Source organism: Dendrobates tinctorius, unplaced genomic scaffold (genome assembly GCF_039654945.1).
Source record: "Dendrobates tinctorius isolate UK_male_01 unplaced genomic scaffold, ASM3965494v1 ptg000021l, whole genome shotgun sequence".
Classification (NCBI taxonomy): Eukaryota; Metazoa; Chordata; class Amphibia; order Anura; family Dendrobatidae; genus Dendrobates; species Dendrobates tinctorius.
In genome coordinates, this window is record NW_027361689.1 from 15229590 (window position 1) to 15243856 (window position 14267).

Here is a 14267-nt window from a genome sequence, read left to right on the forward strand (position 1 = left end):
AGTGCAACTAGTCATCGTGGATGTGATGCTCACATTGCCAGTGTCCAGCTGACAGATGATGCCCTCAGCTCCAGAGTCCAGTTCTCTTACGTCCATGTCTGTAGGTGGCAGCGCCCATGTGAGGAGCGATGCTGCCGAGTGCCAGCGCGCTGTGCTACCCTGAATGCCGGAGCCCTGATGAGATGCGATGCCAGGAGTGCCGGCGCCCGGGGGAGAGCTGCTGCCCGTGTGTCCTCCCCGGTTCCGGTGAGTCCCGGTGCCGCCGCTCACCGCTCTTTGACAGCTTCTACAGGAAACTCGATCCCTTTGGAGCGTCGCGCGGCGGTCCCTCTGTCATTGACCAATCACCGCCTTGTAAAGTGTCCCCGCCCCCTCTAAGGGGGAAGCCGCCAGCCAATCAGAAGTTTTGCAGTCAGTAAACCTCCCTCTCAATCACAGCCAAGCTCAAAAAGCGAGAAAAGCCGACTAAACCCGTTTGTGCGGCGCCCGGGCTCCCGTCCCCAGCGACAGATCTGTCCCAACTAGAAAGTCCAGTTCCACCGACACGGGCGACAGCATGACACAAGACTACGACAAGTAAGTGATCCGGGGCCGTGCGTGCCATGTGCTGTGCCAGCTGTGCGGGGTCCGGGTGCCCGTACACCTGGATGCGAGTCTCTGCCTCCCGGGACAGGTGCACTGGCTGCATCCTCCGGGGCTCCGGACCGATGGCACCGGCTGCTGCCGCCCGATGGAGCCGGTACCGCCGGGATCCCCGCAACCTGAGGAGGAGTGCTCGATCAGCTGCTGGAAATGCCGGGCGTGTGATCGGTGCAGCGGGGTCGGGCGTGTGATCGGTGCAGCGGGGTCGGGAGTGTGATCGGTGCAGCGGGGGCAATAGCTTTCATCCAAATATATTTAGATTTTTTTTTTTTCCTATAGTTTATTTGTGATTATTTTCTATAGATCTATTCTAGTGAGTTTCAGTTCTTTATAGATCTCTGTGCCCCATAGTCCTGTGAGATGTGATCTCGGCACTAGATCCCCCATATGTCTCCGCTCTGTACAGATCCTGCCTAATGTCTCTTCTCCTTAGTAAAGGTCTCTCCTGATCTGTAGAACATGTCTGACCTCTATCCTAATACCTGGGCTATGGGATCTGTGCCTGTAGTATGATCTGTTGCATTGATCTATGTAGAAAAAAAAAGAAAACTAAAAGCAGCACCAGCCAAAAAAAATGAGTTTGCCAAGTCTCCTGGGTAAAGCCCAAACCTCATAAAATAATAAAGCGGAGGCCGCCCACCTCGTGAATAAACTTGTACTTTTACTAGCCCACAATGGCGACGCTTTCGGTTCTAGCTGAGAACCCTTCTCATGCCATGACTGCCCGCGCCTGTTATTTTACAACCTTTTTCCTGGCCCTTACTGCCCATCTCCTCTGCCCGGGCCATATACCTGGCACCTGTAGTAAAAGGCGAGATTACTAGAACATATGTCAAACAGGTGAATTCCCTATAAAAGGAAACTCCATAACCACCGGTATTGTGCAGCGATCGCTTTACCTGCAAGTCCTACGAGCTGTGAAACCACATAAAGCAATCTCGTGAGCTCATCTGGAGGAATGACGGGTGACGAGCTCGCCAGCTCTGTGTCTTGTTTTCCTTTTTTCCCCCTGCGTCTGTTTATTTACATAAAGCGCACGCTCCGTTTGTGATGTTTTACCAACCCATGGTTCCCATGCAGAGTGGCATGTTTGTGGTCGGTGTCAGACGTGGGTGGCACGGTTGGGAATCGGAGACACAGGATTCCCCCTTCCCCTTGTGAAAGTGTCTTCAAGGTTGATAAAAGTTGGATGAAACCTGAGCCCTGCAAGGCGTTGGTCGGAGAAGAATAATAGTAAAACAATTAGTGTCTGCCATCAGTTCTTAGTCCCCCAAATCCGTAGAAACCGATACAAACGCAGACTTCGAGGGCGGCTTTTTTTTTTTTTTTTTAATCTATGATTTCCATGTAAGATCTTCCTCCACTTCTCTTGTTTTGTTCTGCTTTCTAGTCAAGGATCTAATTCCGAAGAGGTGGATCCCAGGTCTCCTCCTGAAATCAAAGGCTTCCATAAAATTGTGTGCAATAGTCCTGAAGCAACACCCCCTCTCCTTATACTCCCTGCCGGTCTCACGAGTCACGGCCTAGGATTTATACTTCATATATGATACATGATGACTTCTAGTAACGACTGTGAAATGTCATTTTTATGGCAATTATAGCAGCTCATGAAAACCAATATTCTGTCCTCCTCAAAACCGGAGACTACTTTAAAGTAAAAAATGTGATTTTTTTATGTGCACAGGTAAATGTACACACCCCTAAGAAAACATTAAATGCATTTTTTTATATAACTCATCATTTTGATAATCGCTAAATCAAATTATATATAATGCCCTTCGAAACTCTAAAAAAAAAAAAATATATATATATATCTCTACTAAATAGTTTATAGAATTTGTCAAACCAGTGAAAGATATTAGATTTCACAAATGTCTGCGTTCTATTTTAGTGACTTTATTCTACATGATTGTGTGTTAATAAGTTTTTTGTTTTTTTTATATATATATGGACAAGTAAACTGTTATCTTGATCTTATACAGCCACTTTAGTGATCTATTCTTCAGGCTCATTAGTAGGTTACTGTTCCTACAAAAAATGTAGGAAAAAAATACACTGACCGTGTTGTTTTGGATTTGTGTATTTTGGAGGAAAAATCGTTTGCGGTTCTTCCAATACCGATATCGGACATGCCCCATGGACAAGACTGTTTGGGAAAGATCACAAACTTTATTTTATAAAACCCCTCTAATGGCTGATTGCAATCCCCAACTACATAGGGAGCACTGACCGCACACTAGTAGTGTCCGGCAGTGTAACGACACAATGTGTTATGTCAGGGCAGCTTCTGGTTTTATGATTTGTTTCATAAGCTTTTCTGCAAATGTGTGTGGGAAAGGACTTTCTGGCAAGTCCTCGCTATGGAAGTGATCGTTCTGGCTTGGCGTGCACCTTTTTAAGACAGCAGATTACCTCCAAGGCGTTTTGGCGTTTCAACTGAATGTTGAAATGGGAGGGTGCGCAAGACAAGAACACCTGCTGTTGGTTTTTGTTTTTTGTTTTTTTTCTCTTCAATGTCTTGCGGAGGAACCTGTGTGCAAATGAAAAGGAAACATACAGAGATGGAATCTATCTATCTATCTATCTATCTATCTATCTATCTATCTATCTATCTATCTATCTATCTATCTATCTATCCCTTTCTCTTGCATCATGCACACTGTAAGGTCTCATTCAGACGTCAGTTTTTCACTTTTGTGTGTCTTATTTGTGGTTTCTCGCTTTTTTTATTGTTTGTTTTTTTTTTTTTTGCAGACTGCGTGTGCACAAAAAAAATCATAATTATCTGTCATGACAGTCCCATATGAAAGTCTTTGGGTCCATGAAAATCCCAGACAGCACCTAGCTGCCATCAGTGTACATGCTGTGTGCTGCCCATCATTAACACTGTAACGTATAGGAGAAGCTTTGTAGTTAAAACTGTGTAGGAAAGGGGAAGAACGCCTGGCACAGTCACAATTCTAAGGACTTGTGTATTGCAGGACTAGTAGATCTGGTGGTTCTCTGCTACTAGTTTAAGTAGTCCATGAATTCCTGGAGGTTGGAACTTGTCATCCATAAAAAAAACAAAAAAAAACAAACACTTTTTATTTAAAATCTCCGTTAAAAGTACCTTGCTGCGGAGCTAGCATATAGACAGTGGTGTAACCAGAGTCATAAGGGCCTCTGCATAATTTGGACCTGGTCCCCGACCTGCATGTTGGGCAGATGTATGGGACCTTGTAGCATTCTAGATCCAATAAAGACATACAGTATGTGTCCGTCCCTCATATATTATGTCCCCATCCTGGCTCATTCCTGTAGTAATCTCCCTCATCCTGGGCCCCAAGATGTTACATTGTCCCCCGTCCGGGCGAAATTCATTCTTCTTCAGCACCCAATTCCCCTGCTGCTGCCCTCTGATTGGCGAAAAGGCGTGTATTGCAGCGCAGGGATCTGGCGGGTCTCTGCGCCACAATACATTTCAGCGTAATCGCACATCCAGGTGAAATTTGGCGTCGGCCTACCCCTGCATATAGAGCTATACTGATCCCACTGGTTCTGCAGCAATGTAATTTTATTGGTGATTTAAAGTAAAAGGGTTTTTTTTTTTTTTTTTTTTTTGGATTCAAGAAGCTTTGTAATTTTTATTTTTTTTCATTCATGGAAATCGCTGCTTGTAAAAACTGACATAAGAACCAGGATGAATAGTAATATTGACCTCATCCTAATAAGAGCTGAAAAATAACCTAAAAGTTAAGAATAATATATAAATATATATTATATTAAGTAGTAATGACTGTGTAACATTAATCTGTGGGTCTCCTGACCGCGGCTGTGTAGGATTCAGAGATTGCTCCCTTTGTAATGCTGATCTCGGTACAGTAGACCATGTGAATCGCTGCCTCTATTGTAAGCCGAAATATTAAGTTTTCACTAGAAAAACTTAATTACATCAACATTGCCCAAGGTCATATCTCAGAACCCAGAATCCGAGCAGCATGGCATATTTAGACGGGGGATCACTTTACTTCACATGTAAGGTAAGCCAGAAGCTCCTAGCAGGCATTCAATCTGCATTGTATTGTGTTGCTATTATAGTCTTAGGGCTTGAATTAAGCATATAGTGTCGGCTCTGGGACGGCGCGGGCGCAGGGAGCGCTCTGGGACGGCGCGGGCGCAGGGAGCGCTCTGGGACGGCGCGGGCGCAGGGAGCAATGCCACAATCCTCCTCTGATGGCATGGCTCATCCTGACTTTGCTGGTTTAGGGCAATGACTGATCCATTCCTTGTGTGGGAGGATCGGATTTGACATTTCTTAGGACACTCAGGGTCTGTTCAAAGATGGGCATCACTATTAGCGCTATAAGGGTATCAGGGCGGCCAACTCAACACTTTATTTTCTCTGGACAGTTTATCTGAAAATCACGGGTAGATTTTTTTTTTTACAGACACATTGGAAAACCATAATAAATATTATTACAAGTGATCCACGTCTACAGCCCATAATTATGATACAAAGTCATCGGCTGCATTCTCTGGATACTATAGAATTGTGATAATACAATCTATTTTTGACTGCTATGGAGCTTTTTTCAGCTCCAAAAAAATCATGGATGCCTCAAAATTATAATTTTTTTTTTTTTTTTTGAGAGATGGGGCAAAAAAGTGCCTTAATTTTCCAGACTGTTCTCAGATTTCTGATGGGTATGTCCACGTATAATTGACGTGGATGTTTGCATCAACCCGTGGCACTCTAGTTTACTGTGAAACCTCCGCTCCCGGCATTAGAGTAGCAGTTTCACAGCAGCTGAAGGGTCTCAGGTTGGTGACCCCCTCGGTAATCATCCTTTTGAAATGGCTCTAGCAGCGATCTTGGCACAACAATTGTGCAAACACAACTTTTTGGACTTTTATATAAACTCTTGTTGTACAGTTGGTATTCCACTTTTTTTTTTTTGACAGCCCCTGATTCCAGTTAATGTTTTGCTGTGACCTGTGGATAACCATACCTGGCATTTGTAACCAGTGAGGATTGCATGTTAATGTCCCTATCTTAGTTCGGCATCTTTCAGCTGGCTGCATTTTATTACTATGTTTTTGATGTGCAAATGACCCTAAACCTCAAATGAACAGTAAACTGTGGCCACAGAGGAACATTACTAAAGTGAATGTACAATGAAGGCTCCGTACACAGCCCTGTGCTCCCATTCTATTGGGGCAGTCTGGAAACTCCAGGTTGCCCGACCATACAATGGCCACTATTGTCTATCGCCAGTTCATATGTTTTAGATTATCTTCTAAATGCTCTCGGTGACCTTCTAATAATTCTACCATCGCTACATCTGAATTGCAGACTATTGGGCGTGCATTGAATCTATTACCTGGGCTTAAGTTTGGTGGAACTTTTTACACTTTGTGTAAAAGTGGAATGAACCTTTTTATGCTGATTTGTTATCAGTCCTTTGTTTGACCAACCCAAAACAGTCCACCATTCTATGCAAATACGAGTCCCGAGCCTCTCAATGAAAGCAGCGATGGTGGCTACAGACGTTGGGGGGCCATGCTTGGAGGCCTTTTGTAATGAGCACAAGCGCCGAGTTTCACTGGTCATTGTTTTTCTCTTTAATATGTATAATTTGGCAGATGTTATGAAAAGGAGCACAACCAATTAAGAATTTTACATTCTAGGATAAGATAGAGGTTGTGGGGACGAGGTTAATTAATGTGCGGCGCTGAACAATGTTATTGTTTGCGATTTTAATGTCTTTCCTGGAGCAAACATGGCCATCCCTGCTGCCACTAATCTGATTCTAGTTCTTTTGGTTTGGTAAAATCATTTTGTTCAATGTAAATGGGTGATGCATTTGCGATCCATCCACTGATCACTTCCATAACCATTGATCATCTTGGCTCAGTGGTTAGCACTGGGGTACTGGTTCAAATCCCACCAAGACACAGCATCTGCAAGGAGTTTTTTTTTTTTTTTTTTTGCCTGGGTTTCCTTCCACACTCCAAAAGGAAATTAGATTGTGAGCCCCAATGGGGACCGTGTCCGTAAATCGCTGTGGAATATGATGGTGCTGGACCGTGTCTGTAAAGCGCTGTGGAATATGATGGTGCTGGACCGTGTCTGTAAAGCGCTGTGGAATATGATGGTGCTGGACAGTGTCCGTAAAGCACTGTGGAATATGATGGTGCTGGACCGTGTCCGTAAAGCGCTGTGGAATATGATGGTGCTGGACCGTGTCCGTAAAGCGCTGTGGAATATGATGGTGCTGGACCGTGTCCGTAAAGCGCTGTGGAATATGATGGTGCTGGACCGTGTCCGTAAAGCGCTGTGGAATATGATGGTGCTGGACCGTGTCCGTAAAGCGCTGTGGAATATGATGGTGCTGGACCGTGTCCGTAAAGCGCTGTGGAATATGATGGTGCTGGACCGTGTCCGTAAAGCGCTGTGGAATATGATGGTGCTGGACCGTGTCCGTAAAGCGCTGTGGAATATGATGGTGCTGGACCGTGTCCGTAAAGTGCTGTGGAATATGATGGTGCTATAGAAGCAAGCGAAATAAATACAGTTTTGATGGCATGCTGATGTTGAATGTATTTCCTTAAACATTAGTTGGTTATCGCGAGTCGTCAAGTATTTCAGGTTTTGCCAGCTTGATTTGATCAGAGTAAATAAGACTGTGGTTTCTGGGTTTTTTTATGCTTTCACTATAATTTCAGGACATGTAATTCCCTTTTCAGAACTTTACATGTGTAAATGACGATCGTATGCAGTGTACGGTTTGTAGTTCGGTGTAGCTGGTAACTGCATTTTCCCTGTCTTTCCAGTAAACGGCCCGTGTTGGTGCTCCAGAATGACTCCCTGTATCAGCAGAGAGGTGGGTACAACAACAGCGAGGACGAGGCCTGGAAGAGTTTCTTGCAGAATCCCCTCACGGCCGCCACCAAGGCCATGATGAGCCTCAATGGAGATGAAGATAGTGCTGCCGCCCTTGGTCTTCTCTATGACTACTATAAGGTACTTCTATCGTGATGCATGGTTCTCTTTGGATATCCCTATAATCTATCTTGGAACATCTATGTACATTATGTAGTCAATTATATGGCGCAAAAGATGCTTCTACCATCCATTACATGAAGTCATTGCACCATGTTATCACCACCTTCATTTATTATCGGCCATCATGGTTTTATGGATGAGTTGTAATATCTAGGTCTACAGACCCAATGGCTACAGCTAAGCTACTCCTTTCATGCTGGCCATATGCACTCAATAGCTGTGATTGAGCATGTATTCTCAGTGAAGGCCGGGTTTTCCAGATCCCTCTGGTGGCTGCTTTTCTCCCTTCATAGCTTGGGCATGTTAAAAGTCAACATGCCCAACCCTTATTTTGCCTGATATCTGCCATAATAGGAACCATCGGGAACATCCCCATTTGTTGGTCGGCCAGTTGCATGGAGATTGGTGGCTATGGCAGATGTTCATCTGTGTTTGACCAACTTAAAAGGGTTTTCTCATGTTATGTCTTGAGGAGTGACCCACTCAGCGTCCTAGCTTCTTGGTTGCTGGCTGTGTTGGGTGTTCCTGATTGACAATTCCGACCAGTGGCATGGTCGTGCTGTTGGCCTGAAATGTGTCCTCTCTAGGTGAGTCTGCAGCGTCAAAGGAGCACTGGGGCACTGAAGCTGGCAAAATCCAGCAAAGTAGCCAGCTTCAGAGCAGCACTTACAAGCTCTATAGCAGGGGTCCCCAACTTGTAGCTCAAGAGCCACATGTGGCTTGCTGGCCCATGATGTGTGGCTTGCGGCTGTATGCCAGCTTGGTGCTTAGAACCAAGTGTAACAAACACCTTTTATGTTGTTGCACTCGAAACGCCAAATGCAAGACGCTTTTGTCATTGATTTCTGTAGATCTTACAGCAAGGCGAACAGTAGTGGCAAATGCTGTTACAGCAGGAAAGGGGCTAAATTCCTTTTATATATTATTATAGTTGTCTCTTATTATCTATTTATTCTTTTATAAGCTCGGTGGATAATTTTTTTTTGAGAGCCCCCATTAGAGCTAGTAACATTACTGATGTGTGATTGACTTTTCGTGAAGAAGTTCGTAAAGGTCCATGTCTATCTTACAGGTTCCCAGAGACCGGAGACATTCTTCCACCAAACAAGACCATGAACACACAGAGGCAGACCATAATAAAAGGTTGGTTAGGAAACTGATCATGCTTCTACATTGTCTCTTTACAACAACACCCATAGGCTTTCCCATTCAGTTTGGCCATGTTATTCGATAGGAACCTCCTATCTGCTGTGGAAATGTTGAGCGATTGTCTGATAAGTGATAAACATGGCTACTAGTCTGTCTAGGTTGGTTTCAGCTGGGGCACATAGCACCTCTATCTGGTGGACCTTACACATCCATGCTTCTCATGGAATTCCTCGCCCTGTTGTTACCCCATTGTGGCTATTTGCTGCTCTGGAACGTCAAGATATAAGATTATATATTTTCTTCCCTTTTTCCCAGGAATGGTCTGCCTCAAGTGAATGACTCCTCTTTGATTTGCAACGGTGAAAACAGAGTGCAAGTTTTGAAGACCAGCGTGCCATTTAATATCTTACTTCCTATGACCAATCACCTGGACAAAAGAGGTCACCTGGCTCCAGACACCACTGCCACAGTCTCAATTACATCAATGCCAACTCATGCCATCAAAACAGAAATCCACAGCCACGGCTTCACAGTGGGCATGCCACCAAATGCGTACCATTCTGAGGCTGTGGAACGCATTGTGTCTTTCGATCGAAACGTCCCTTCCGACCACTATAACCCCAGCAACCAAGCACCCAACTCTCAGAGGAGGACTCCTGACTCCACATTCTCTGAAACCTTCAAAGAAGATGTTCAGGAGGTAAAGGGAGTCTTATTACCAATGAGTTTTGACTTATGAGCTTAAAACTTCTATAAAGGTAGACTATTAAAGGTTTATTCCAGCCAGAATCATTTCACCAATTTGATTTGTTTGGCTATTACTATCAATAATATAGAATTTTAATAGTGTGGACCTGCGCATGCTTTACTGGAACACATTTCAGGCTACTCTATGCCATACGATGCCTCCTTGGAAAATTAGGGTCCCCCATTTTTGTAAATAGGCCCAGACAACCCACTATTTCTCACGTTTAGTGATGAGCGAGTATACTCGTTGCTCTGGTGTCCTCCGAGTATTTTGGCGTGCTCGGAGATTTAGTTTTTGTCGACTCAGCTGCATGATATGTGCCTGCTGTACAGGCTGAATACATGTGGCGATTGCCTGTTTGTTAGGGAATCCTCACATGTATTAAGCCTGTCGAGCAGCCACAAATCATGCAGCTGCGTCGACACAAACTAAATCTCCGAGCATGCCCAAAACACTCGGAGGACACCCAAGCAACGAGTATACTAGCTCATCACTAATCACGTTTCGATTGGCTAGGTGATAAAGGCTTCTGGTTGGAATAATTGTCTAAATGTGTCATCTACTGTATCATCTAAATAAGACTTCGCCTGATGGTTAAACAAGTAATATTATTTCTTAATGTGCTTTTTATTTTATTTGTGTACTTTTTTTTTGTGTACTTTTTTTTTTTTTTTTTTTTTTGCTATTGCATTGCCTGTTGATACGCTTATATTTATTTTTTCTTTATATTCAAGGTATTTTTTCCATCCGATCTTAACTTACGGATGGGAAGTGTGAGCTCCGATGACTATGTTTTTGATCCTGTTGCCGGGTGAGTTCAAGATTTAATTTGTTCCGAAAAATGTCTGTATTGCTATTAGAACTATAGAAAAGTTTTAGTGTCTAAATTTATATTATATTTTGCTATATTTTATATTTTATTTTTTTGTGGGTCAGAAAAAGAAAAACCCGTTTGATAATGGTCTTACCAATCACTCTGTCGAACTCTTCCATGTTTCCCTCTGGTCTCTCTTACCTGTTCCCTGGTAGTGTACAGGAAATAACTGCTCAGTCAGTCACTGTCTAGAGCAGTGGTCCCCAACTTTTCTGACCTAGAGAGCCACATCCAGCTCCCTCCCCCCTCACAGTAGTGGCAACCAAAGCCCCCATTACTGGTAGAATGATAACCAAAGCTTTTTCCACGGAAATCGCTCCAAAGCAGAATACTGTGATGAGGGGTTCCCACAATCCCCCCATTCAGTATTCTCCCATCCAGCACTCCCAACACACTGTCACATCCAGCTTCAAGCACCTCCTCTGACAGGTAGTACCATCCTGTCTCCAGCATACCACACTTAAATTATCTCAACCCCTAAGACCATTATATGTGCATCAGATCTGCTCTTCTGTTCAGGGAGTCTCACAAAATTCACCATTTTGAGATGTGCTCTTCATACCTGTTTGCTAGACCTGGACCTAATGAACCAAGCTGGCAGACAGTCACGAGCCACAATTAATGGGACCGCGAGCCACATGTGGCTCCCGAGCTACAGGTTGGGGACCCCTGGTCTAGAGTGATGATGTGCCTCCGGCACTGGTTGGCTGGGTGGTCATTTTGTGTTTATTGAGGGCCAGTAAGTAGAGACACTTATGGTCTCTGGAAACTATTGGTGAGTTGAGTATCACTTATTTTGTTTTTTCCTTATACTTTATATATATATATACACTTATACTTTTATCTTTTCACTACAGGAATAATTTTGAATATACACTTGAAGCCTCAAAGTCTCTCCGACCGAAGCCGGGAGACAGCACTATGACCTATCTGAACAAGGGTCAGTTTTATCCAATCACATTGAAGGAAGTTGGGAGTAACAAAGGGATCCACCATCCGATTAGCAAAGTTCGGGTAAGGTTATCATGTCTGGAATTCATTGGGGCAAATATGCGGAAAGCTTAGATTCTTGCTTACATCACTAATCTGTATGTAGAGGTAATTCTTACTGCACATATTGAATATCAGATAAACAAGATGGCCATCTCCTTCACCCCTTCCATATAAACATACGCTTTTCGCTCCACATGGGATTCCTATGTGTTTCATTGGGGAGAAGGAGACAAGTTGCTGTCATTCACTTTTTGTAGCATCTTATCGTTTGGCATAGAGAAGGGTTGAGCAATTTGATCAGCACTTTTAAAGACTAGCCTCTAAAATACAAGAGGGATGGGTTCAGGTTCAATGTACTTTTCCAAAAACAATGCCATTCTCGTCTAAGGCCTGTGTCAGGTATTGTAGCTCACCTCCACTTAAGTGAAGGGGCCAGAACTTCAATACTAGGAACCACAATGAGCTTTGTTTTTTAATAAAAAAAAAAAAGACCACTTTTCTAATCCTAGAACACCTCTTTAATTATTTTGGGATGTATGCCTGTGTTAAGGCTTGAACCTTAGAAGGTGCCATATTATGGGTTCTGCTTGGGGGGGGGAGTATGCATAGAAATCTGGGGGGCCCCATAGCAAAGATTTAAATTGGGGACGTTCCTGCGATTGCATCGTGGAGGTCTCTTCCGCTAAGATCCAACCGCTTAGATGCCATGGAGGCTGTTCACCGCAACATCTGGGGGGCTTAACTGCTGCGATTAGAGCAGATAGCGTCCGGTTTCTGCTGTCTAAGGCCACGTTCAAACTTTCAGTATTTTACGTCAGTATTTGTAAGTCAAAATTTGAAATGGAACAATCGGAGGAAAAGTATAAAAGAAACACATCACCACTTCTGTATTTATCACCCATTCCTGGTTTTGACTTACAAATACTGAGGTAAAATACTGACTGTGACCTAAAACAGATGACCTCTCTCTTGTTGAGCCCGATCCATACAAATCCTCCTATCTTCTTCTGCCGTACATATACGCTGGATGTTGAGAGACGCCAGGCAGAGGACAGGGCTGTTTGGCAACAGCCACACCTTTCCCGCGGCTCACAGGCCCCATAGGCGTTGCGTGGCCTCGCGCCATTGGTTCTGTTGTAACCACAAGATCAGAAACATTAGATGTCCTCTGAGCCGCCTATATCACCTTCTTCCAGAGCGTCATTATGGTTGTGTTTGCTGATGATAAAAGCCGAGAAGACCAGCTTCGCCACTGGAAATACTGGCATTCTCGACAGCACACTGCTAAACAGAGGTGCATCGATATAGGTGAGATCCATTACCTATAGAAATCTGTTATTCTGTTCATTACTAACATTTCCCCAGTTTTTGACCTGTTTTGCTTATTTTGCAGCCGACTATAAAGAAAGCTTCAATACAATCAGTAACATCGAGGAGATCGCCTACAACGCCATCTCCTTCACCTGGGACCTGAACGATGAAGGCAAGGTACGTGTCAAGCTTTAATTTTATATTGCTACATTTGTACCATAATTATAAGGGTGTGTTGTGTTTATAATCGTCCTACGCTTTAATTACCCGCTGTGTTATTACGCCTTGATCGATTGTAATCTGATGTATTATGGTGGCTACCTGAGTGCAGGATGTAGATTAACCTGCGAGTCTATGACGGCTGAGCTTTCCTGCTACAGACCGCAGAAAGCTGGTACAGTGGGGTGACGGCCCTCGGGGAAGCCATATTGTCTGCTCCTGAGCCGATATGGGGGCGCAGGAATAAAGGCAAAAACCAGCAGCCCCTCATGTTTATGGCAAATGCTGGGTACAATTTGACCTTTGCTTTGGGGTCTTATTAGCACATGTAGGACAACTGGTATTGCAGTCAATTGGGAGGGTCACGTGTGATTTGCCCCGGATGCCGAATATAAGTTAATCCTCGGCTGTTGCGCTCTACAAAAGTGAGACAGCTCTCAGTATGATAAAGTGGGCTGTCCTGTCGTTTCCTGCCTATGCACAGCAGCTGATGACAAACTCCGCTCCACTGCTGCGCTTTGCATAGGCAGCGACCTGCTGGGGAGACTACCTCTTGTAACTGAGGGGGAAAAAAAGGGGTCCCCTGTAAAAATAAAAACATAACATTTTAATAATGTTTTCCATACTTTTTCTGGAGTTAAGTCTAGGGTAATAGGGTAACGCAAAAAAATAAATGAATATAAAAAATGTATAACTTTTTTTTTTTTGTCTGCAAAAAGCAAAGTAATTAGGGATTCAAAGAGCAAACTTTAATTCCATTGATATTTTCTTAGAATACAATATATGTGCTCAGGGAGTGAGTGGTTTAATATCTGGCTTTTGGAAGAGACTGAGTGCGAACAGCCAGTGGGCTACGGTGAGCACAATCCTTGCCTTCCCCCCCAGGTGTTAGAGTCCAACACTATGCCATTTTATGTAGTACCAGGAATTAACAAGTGTGGCGCTGTAATTGGGAGGAAAAGATAAAATACAATATATAGTATTTTCTTTCTTCCCCGAATCCTGGGTAATCCTATTCAATACTCCTTTGCAGCGTCCGGACCCTCCACCTTCTTCTTTCTCCGCCTAATGGAAAGTTTCTCAGGAGACATCTTTCAGAGTTGTTTGTTTTCTCTTTCAAATAGAATTGATTTGTTTGTGGTGTAATCCAGTATATTATTCCACGCCGGCTATGTACACATGAGCTCCACGTCCAAGAGCTGGAGTGGAAGAGAACTACCGGCGCTGGAGCCTGACAATGGCACCTACCTACATCTCCGAGGCTGATGCCTTGAAAGGAGACT

At 43.9% G+C, this 14267-nt stretch overlaps 1 protein-coding gene across 2 annotated transcripts in view; it reads left to right on the top strand.

The window, feature by feature from the left end:
- Positions 1–420: 420 nt before the first annotated feature.
- Positions 421–14267, top strand: part of GRHL1 (grainyhead like transcription factor 1) — a 45889-nt gene continuing 32042 nt past the window's right edge. For both annotated transcript variants that reach the window (XM_073568210.1, XM_073568211.1), the window contains exons 1-8: positions 421–576; positions 7459–7648; positions 8763–8833; positions 9155–9539; positions 10322–10398; positions 11319–11475; positions 12651–12762; positions 12848–12942. In XM_073568210.1, the coding sequence (XP_073424311.1) occupies positions 557–576; positions 7459–7648; positions 8763–8833; positions 9155–9539; positions 10322–10398; positions 11319–11475; positions 12651–12762; positions 12848–12942 (1107 nt within the window). In that variant the 5' untranslated portion in view covers positions 421–556. The remainder of the gene's footprint in view (positions 577–7458; positions 7649–8762; positions 8834–9154; positions 9540–10321; positions 10399–11318; positions 11476–12650; positions 12763–12847; positions 12943–14267) is intronic.